Source organism: Gekko japonicus, unplaced genomic scaffold (genome assembly GCF_001447785.1).
Source record: "Gekko japonicus isolate JY-2015 unplaced genomic scaffold, Gekko_japonicus_V1.1 scaffold78, whole genome shotgun sequence".
Classification (NCBI taxonomy): Eukaryota; Metazoa; Chordata; class Lepidosauria; order Squamata; family Gekkonidae; genus Gekko; species Gekko japonicus.
Genome location: NW_015165236.1, coordinates 1,155,555 through 1,163,607, shown reverse-complemented (window position 1 = coordinate 1,163,607; position 8,053 = coordinate 1,155,555). Strand labels below are relative to the sequence as shown.

The window sequence follows — 8,053 nt, the reverse complement described above, 5'->3', positions numbered from 1 at the left end:
CTGGGCCGGCCCTGGCTGGGCAAGGCTCTGCCGGGAGGGGGGGGGGAACCACCGGGACTCATCCGGCCGGCGGGGTGCGTCGAAGGTCCCGAGGGGCCGGCTGGGGTCGCTGAGGGCTCCTGGGAGGGAGGGAGAGGTGGGTGGGGAAAGAACGTCCCAGTCTGCGGGCCGCCACGGGCAGCGGCTGCGTCCCAGGTAGGCTTGCCAACCTCCAGGTGGGGCCGGGAGGAAAACCCCCCCCCCCGTTTCACAACGCCTCTCCAGACGACTGTGATCTGCTGCCCTGGGAGGGTGGCATCAAACCCGTCTGAGGTCCCCCCCTCCCCAAAGCCCTCTCCAAGCGCACACAAACACACACCCAAATCTCCAGGTGTTTCCCAAACCCCAGCTGACAACCCTCCTTCCTTGCAGTTTTTTTTTTTTTAAATGCTGTTGAAGACCCACATTTTTTCTTGAGAGGAGACCAAGAAGCCCTGTGAGGAAAGGCTGAAGGACCTGGGCATGTTCGGTGTGGAGAAGAGGAGGTTGAGGAGGTTGAAGAGGGACAGGATGGCTCTCTTGGAAGTACTGGAAGGGCTGTCACTTAGAAGAAGGCAGGGAGCTATTCCTGTGGGCAGCCGAGGAGAGGACTTGCCATTACAGGTTTAAATGAAGGGCAGGAAAGCACCGGCTGGATACTAGGAAAAAGCCTTTTCACGGTCAGAGTTGTGCAGCAGTGGAATCCGCAGCCTCGGGAGGTGGTGAGCTCCCCCCTCCCTGGCAGTCTTCAAGCAGTGGCTGGACAAACACCTGTCAGGGATGCTCTAGGCTGATCCTGCATTGAGCAGGGGGTTGGAGTAGATGGCCTCTAGGGACTCCTTCCAACTCTGTGATTTTATGACTCAAGGTGGATTACGCAGCCGGCAGAACAATGCACTGGTTGGGGGAGCAACAAGCCAGGGATCTGTGCCTTTGGGCAAGCGCCCCTTCCGTTGCTTGCAGCAAGTTACTCCACACACAGAACTAGAGGTAGCCAGAATGAGAGGTATTCCTTGTGCAATCTGAAACACACGAGGAGGGGAGGGGCGGAGAGCGCACAGAGAAGCCAGCCCTCGCTATGGGGTGCCCCGCTGCGGCATCCTCCCCTCTCCCTGCACAGCTGTGTTGAGAAGAGTGATTTGCTCCACCTTGGCTTCCTTAAAGGCAGAGCTTGGGTTTTTGGGGTATGTGTGTTCCCCCCTGATATCATCCTCTATTCCACACTGGGACTGTTCTCTTCCGAAAAAGGGGGCTCTCATATCCAGTCCTCCGTGCAATGTTTGCATTTTACTTCAAGAAACAAGCAAGCACTGTAAATAATGCAAGACCAAAGAGTGCCCAAGTAATATGCACAAAAGTGAAACTGTCTATATAACAGAACACAACACTAACAAGGAATAACGAGGAACCACATATATCAGTAATAGCAAAATTACATCATGTAATAACACAAGTACATAAGTACTACAGAGGAAACAGAAGACGCAGGACGAGGACTCCGGATTTCAATCTTCGTTTCGATAGCTCTTCTTCAAAAACGTCATCATACTTCATAAGGCTCACTGACTATATAAGAAAATGTTCTGTTGCTGATTGCGTGCCCGGTTTTGACTGTTTTGATATAAGGATTGGATTTTTGCCTGTATATACTGTTTTGAAGGCTTCTGTACGCCATGAGTGCTTTTATGAAGTATGATGAAGTTCTTGAAGAAGAGCTATCGAAACGAAGATTGAAATCCGGAGTCCTCGTCCTGTGTCTTCTGTTTCCTCTGTATGACTTATGTACTTGTGTATTACATGATGTCATTTTGCTATTACTGATACATGTGGTTCCTTGTTAGTACTCTGTTATTCTGTTATTGTTGGGTGATAGTGAGATATTGAAAAATTGGTATTTAGCAGAGATAAGATAGTCCAGCAGTGCCAGAGTAAAATAATTCAGACTCAGAGTCCATGTGTGATTAAAATATAAAGTTTTTACTAAATTCTGGCATGGTAAGGGTAACTGGGATGAAAATAACAACAGAGCAAAATCGGCTACATCCTTACTCTAAAAAAACAAAACTAGAAGAGAGATTGTGGCTACTCTTCTTCCTCTTCAGAACACCAAACAAAGACGGGAAGAGAAGCCATAAAATGGTAATAGACCTGGACACTTTAGTCCCAATCAAATCCCTAGATCAGGGAGAAAATTCCCGGGCTTCCTACATCTAAAGAACATTGGTTACATGAGAAACATGTGACTTCCTGTGAGTAACATAAACAAACATTTAACCCCAGATATACTGAGTGTTTTCAACTTGTAATACCCAACAGTTATGTAAATGGTTTCACTTTTGTGTATATTACTTGGGCACTCTTTGGTCTGCGTTATTTACAGTGTTTGCTTGTTTCATGATTACAGTGTACTGTGTTACCACACTTGTTTTTCAATTGCATTTTACTTCAACACGAGCATGCAGATACTGAGGACAAAAATCGAGTTTATTCATCGCTCGCGTACTTGTCCGCCATTGGTTGCTTTCGACATTCCAAACAAGGCACACGAGGCCGCTCCTGTAAGCCCACTGGTGGCCACGTGATCACAGGACTGGCCGGCCACGGTGGTCCTCGGTAGAGACCAGAACCGAAAAGGCCGCAGCTCGACTTTTCCAGAAAAGCATTGCTGGTGAAAGCCCTGCCGTGAAAGAAGCCATCTCCCCAGCAGGTTGGCAGAGCAACAGCTCGGAAAAAATCAAGATGTGGATCATTTTGATTCCATTAAAAAAAGGCGGATGTCGGAAAGCAAGCCTAGAGCCACTTTCCAATCAGACAGACTCATCGACATATATTTGAGACACGCACACCCACCCCACCCCAGGACAGGATGTGTCGTGGTGCTGATTGGGGGTCTTTTGGGCACGAAGGGGCACCGGAGGAACAGTTCGGAGCTGAGCCAGAGAAGCGCAGGAACAGCGATGTAGAATCCGGCCTCTTCCCCTCCTTGAACCAGAAGCAGGCAAGCAGTCTGGGCAGGGGGGGGGGGGCGGGGGCGGATCCAGCCAGACAATTTAAACCAGGGCGGTTTCCTTTCCTTTGGGAACCTCTGGAGGGTGGCGGGGCAGACCGACCAGGAAGCAGCAAGCAGCTAAGGAACCTGACCGAGAAACGGGGGCAAAATGGGCTTCCTTGGAGGGGCCCGGAAATCCGTGGCGGGCTCGTCCCACGCTCTTGAGGGCCCTTTCCGACATGCCGACCCGGACTCACATTTCATCGGCTCGTGTTGGGAATAGTGCGCACGGCATCGCATGGATCCTGGCCAATTGATTCGCTGGCAGGGTTTGGTGCCCTCCCTCCTTTGCCTAAGCTTTGCCAGAGAGCCTGGGTTCCCCTTTTCTGTTTTTTTGGGGGGGCTATCTTAACCCAATAAGGCATTCACCTGCCCGTGGGGCTCCTCTGGGCGGAGCTTTGCATATTCTCCCTGTACCCCCAAATCCAGACCGTCCTGTGGGACGCCCCAAGTCGCCCTGAAACATCCCAGGCAGGAGTGGGGGTCACGGTTCTTGGAACGTCGACTGCCAGACTTCCCGGCACCAGCAGAGCTCCTCGGGGGCCAAGGAAGGATCAGCACAGCGGCCGGAGGAAGAGGAGCACCACCCCGGTCGGGGCTACCGTGAAGGAGAGCGTGGCATTGAGCCCATAGCCCCCCACGAAGGACCGGTCCAGCACGTCGTAGATCTTGTAGCCCTTCTCGCAGTCCAGGATGCCCAGCAAGTCCAAGCTGGTCACGAAAGGCGTGGGCGCCCCGCCCGTGCCCCTGTTCAGGACCGCGACCCCGTACTGGTGGCCGTTGAGGGCTCTCTTCCACACTTCAAACTGGCCGCTCTGTCGGAGAGAGGCAGGGAGAGGGAGGCAGCGGGCGTGAGCGTGGCACGTGGCTTTACGTGTCCTCGTGCCCACCTGGTTTCCTGGAGAAGCCCCTCGCCACCGGCAGGCAGCCCCTTCCCCCTCAACCTCAACGCCGATGGTTTCTTAAATGCAAACGCAAAAAATCTCTTTCTGCTTTTCCCGACACGTTCTAATCAGAGGCAGCAGATGGACCTCTGAGAGCCAGAAACGGAGAGCTGGAAGGGACCCTCAGGGTCATCTAGTCCAATGAGGCCCGGGCCATGGCCAGAAAAATTTTATTGGACGTGGTGTGCGCAATTTACAGTGTTCCCCCTAAGCCGAGTCAGTGTGAGCCAGCTCACAGTTTTTTAGCCTCCGGCTCACACCTTTTTGTCTCAGCTCAGGAAGGAGGGCTCCGGAGCAAACTCAATTTATGCAGCAACCAAATTGCTCGCTCACAACTTTAATGCCTGTAGCTCACAAAGGAGAATTTTTGCTCACAAGACTCCACAGCTTAGAGGGAGCATTGCGTGCAAATGCGTTATTTATTTTTAAATGTATATATACTTTATTAGTTATTTACCAGTTTTCTACTTGAGACTCAAGGCGGATTACATGTTATAGAACACTGTGATCAAACAGCCTGAGAGATCTAACAACAATGCAATAGGACGAGGCAAACAAAAATGACAAAAATGCAAAAAAAGGTATCAAACATGCTTTGTCAAGCAATGCAGAAAAATGGAATTACAAAAAAGGACAACAATACTGTAAGAACCTGAGAGAACACACAACAAATCAATAATATATAGATGAAGAAGAGAAGAGATTGGATTTATACCCTGCCCTTCACTACCCAAAGGTGTCTCAGAGCGGCTCACCAACTCCTTTCCCTTCTCCTCCCCACCACAGGCACCCTGTGAGGTGGGTGGGGCGGAGAGAGCTCTGACAGAAACTGCTCTTTTTCAAGGACAGCTCTGACAGAATTATGGCTTGCCCAAGGTCATCCAGCAGCTGCAAGTGGAGAAGTGGGGAATCAAACCCGGTTCTCCCAGAGTCCGCGCACTTAACCACGACACCAAACTGGCTCAAGGGACAGGGCTGCAAGTGGCACTTAACCACGGCACCAAACTGGCTCTAGCATGCACTGTGGCACAGACCACAGTCCTGTTCTGTATAAGCTTTCTAAAAACGCTCTCCCTAGCAACTTTGACAGTTTGCAGAATTAAGGAAGTGTGAGAGCCGTCTTCCAGTTACTGGAACCTGAAACTGTAAATTCAGCCTTCTTTCCTCTGTAAATCCAATTCCAATAACCTTTATTGGCATTCTCTGTAAATCACTAACTCACCTGTAATGCCGATTGGAGGGGCATGGCAAATGGCTGATGGGGCACTGCCCCCCTTTACACTACAGCCCAATCCCCTGCAGAGTGCAAGCAATTCACAGCTACCTCCCCCCCCCTCCCCCAGTGACCCCTGCTCTATGCCCAGCAAAATAAGCTGTAAGCTGTGGGGCAGCCTCACGACTTGGAAACAGTTTGGTGTCGTGGTTAATTGTGCGGACTCTAATCTGGGAGAACTGGTTTGATTCCCCACTCCTCCACTTGCAGCTGCTGGATGACCTTGGGCAAGCTGTAGTTATGTCAGAGGTGTTCTCCCAGGAGCAGTCCTCGAAAGAGCTCTCTCAGCCCCACCTGCATCACAGGGTGCCTGTTGTGTGGAGGGGAAGGGAAAGGAGCTTGTCAGCTGCTCTGAGATTCCTTCGGGTAGTGAAGGGCAGGGTATAAATCCAATCTCCTCCTCCTCCTCCAGTCTGGTGTAGTGGTTAAGTGCGTGGACTCTAATCTGGGAGAACCAGGTTTGATTCCCCACTCCTCCACTTGCACCTGCTGGATGACCTTGGGCAAGCCACAGTTCTGTCAGAGCTGTCCTTGAAAAGAGAGCAGTTTCTGTCAAGAGCTCTCTCAGCCCCACCTGCCTCACAGGGTGTCTGTTGTGGGGAGGGGAAGGGAAAGGAGTTTGTCAGCTGCTCTGAGACTCCAAGTGAAGGACCAGGGGTATAAATCCTATCTCCTCTTCTTCCTCTTCCTTCTCCCCCCCTCCTTTGGGTTCATCCAGCCAGGCTACTGCAATTTCCTCAGGATATTCATCTTGGATGCCTCCTTCCTGGTTTTAACCTCTGGTTTCATCAGCTTCCCCCACCCCCACCCCCCAATCCCCATGAGGGTGGACTCACTTTGGGAGCCACTAAGCCAGAATCCTCTAGATCGCCAGGGATTTTGGCCAGGCAGCCAGGGATCTGAAGAAGAAAAGACTTCGCATTGCTCTGTGTCATATTTAGGGATATTACTGTGATTTATAACTTGTGAAGTTGCAGAAGTGCAACCACGGCCAGTGTTCCCTCTAAGCTGAGTGAGTGTGAGGCTAGCTCACATTTCTTTAGCCTCCAGCTCACACGTTTCTCTCAGCTCAGGGAGAAGGGCTCCAGAGTAAACTAATTCATGCAGCAGCCAAGTCGCCAGCTCACAACCTTAACGCCAGGAGCTCACAAAGTGGAATCTCTGCTCACAGGACTCCACAGCTTAGAGGAAGCCCTGGGAAGCAGCCGCCGGTTCCACCCATGCCCTGTGCGGCCTCCGTCACGGGGACTGCCAAGCGACCCACAGGCAGCCACACCTCTCCTTCCTGCTCTGCAGGGCCTGTGCCTGTGAGCCTGACTCCTCTGCCCCCCACTTGCTCCTCCGGGGTAGCCCTTCGGCTGAATTCCTGGCTCCGGACTTCCCTGCTTGGACTCAGAGTTTCTTCCCCGGGCACTTTTCTTTGGGTTGCTCACCTGTGACAGCCCGCCTAATTCACAGGCAAACTTCTCACGAGAGCAGGCATGCATCTGTGCACAAAGACATTCCGTGGATGGCCAGCTGGCCCATATCTACGGTGGGGCCGTTGGGGCTTCTGCCCCCTTCCTTAAAGGGCCAGCCCCCCCTTAAAGGCTCCCCTGCTTCTTCCCAAAAGTATTTAAAGGGATCCTTTAAAAACAGTATTCAGACCCACCAGAAAAATACAACAGATGCTACGATGGGCAAAAGACAGAAGAGACCCCCTCACTTCTGCAGGAGTATACCGCATACCATGCAGTTGTGGACAAGTTTACATCGAGACCACACAGCGTAGCATTCAGAAAAGAATAAAAGAACATGAAAGACACTGCAGACTTGGCTAACCTGAAAAGTCAGCAGTGGCTGAACATAGCCTAACTCAAACAGGACACCGTATTTTGTTCCAAGACACTGAAAGGCTGGACAACACATCCAGTTACCATGTCAGATTACACAGGGAAGCCATTGAAATTCATAAACATAAACACCATTTCAACAGGAAAGAAGAGAGTTTAAAAATAAATAGGACATGGCTTCCTGTCCTGAAAAACACAAAAGGCTCTACATCTGACAATAGCACTACAGATAAGATTAGAATTTCAACATCCAATCCACATGCAAAAGAACCTCCTCAGGAAACAGGAAACCTCCTCAGGAAACAATCCATACACAAAAGAACCTCCTCAGGAAAGCTCCTCCATTAGCATGTCCACAGCCTGGGGGACTCCTGCAAGATGACTCAGCCCTACCCCACCTTCCTGAGTAGATATAAATTACCCCTCCTGCAAGACTTAAAGGACCCTCCAGCTGATTGGCTGAAGGGACCTTTAAATCTTGCAGGAGGGGAGGGAGAGGGGTGGTGTGTGCACCCCGCCCTTCATCAGGGGTCATTTCGTAGAAAAAGAGGTGCAGGAGCTCATTAGCATGACTTATTTGCATATGCCGCACCCCCTGACATCACCGGAAGTGTGTCAGAAGGCAACACCCACCGCTCAGGCTACACTGGACTGTTTTGGATTGCTAGCTATTCGGGGGGTGGGGGGAACGTGCAGATCTGTCCTCGCAGAGGAGGGAGAGCTTGTACCTGAATAAAACTTAAAGGTCTTAAAGGTGCCACTGGACTGTTTTGGATTGCTAGCTATAAGGGGGGGGGATGTACAGATCTGTCCTCGCAAAGGAGGGAGAGCTTGTACCTGAATAAAACTTGGTCTGAAAGCAGCCACTGGACTGTTTTGGATTGCTAGCTATTGGGGGGGGGGAACGTGCAGATCTATCCTAGCAGAAGGGGGAGAG

The 8,053-nt window shown here is 51.2% G+C and overlaps 2 protein-coding genes across 2 annotated transcripts in view; both read right to left on the bottom strand.

Annotated features, from left to right (window-relative positions):
* Nucleotides 1–3,248, bottom strand: part of LOC107109286 (group 10 secretory phospholipase A2-like) — a 27,680-nt gene extending 24,432 nt beyond the window's left edge. The window contains exon 1 of the mRNA XM_015409883.1: nucleotides 3,160–3,248. Within this exon, the coding sequence (XP_015265369.1) occupies nucleotides 3,160–3,248 (89 nt within the window). The remainder of the gene's footprint in view (nucleotides 1–3,159) is intronic.
* Nucleotides 3,249–3,502: 254 nt separating this feature from the next.
* LOC107109285 (alpha-N-acetylgalactosaminidase-like) overlaps nucleotides 3,503–8,053 on the bottom strand; it is a 33,887-nt gene continuing 29,336 nt past the window's right edge. Inside the window, exon 7 of the mRNA XM_015409882.1 lies at nucleotides 3,503–3,882. Within this exon, the coding sequence (XP_015265368.1) occupies nucleotides 3,622–3,882 (261 nt within the window). The 3' untranslated portion in view covers nucleotides 3,503–3,621. The remainder of the gene's footprint in view (nucleotides 3,883–8,053) is intronic.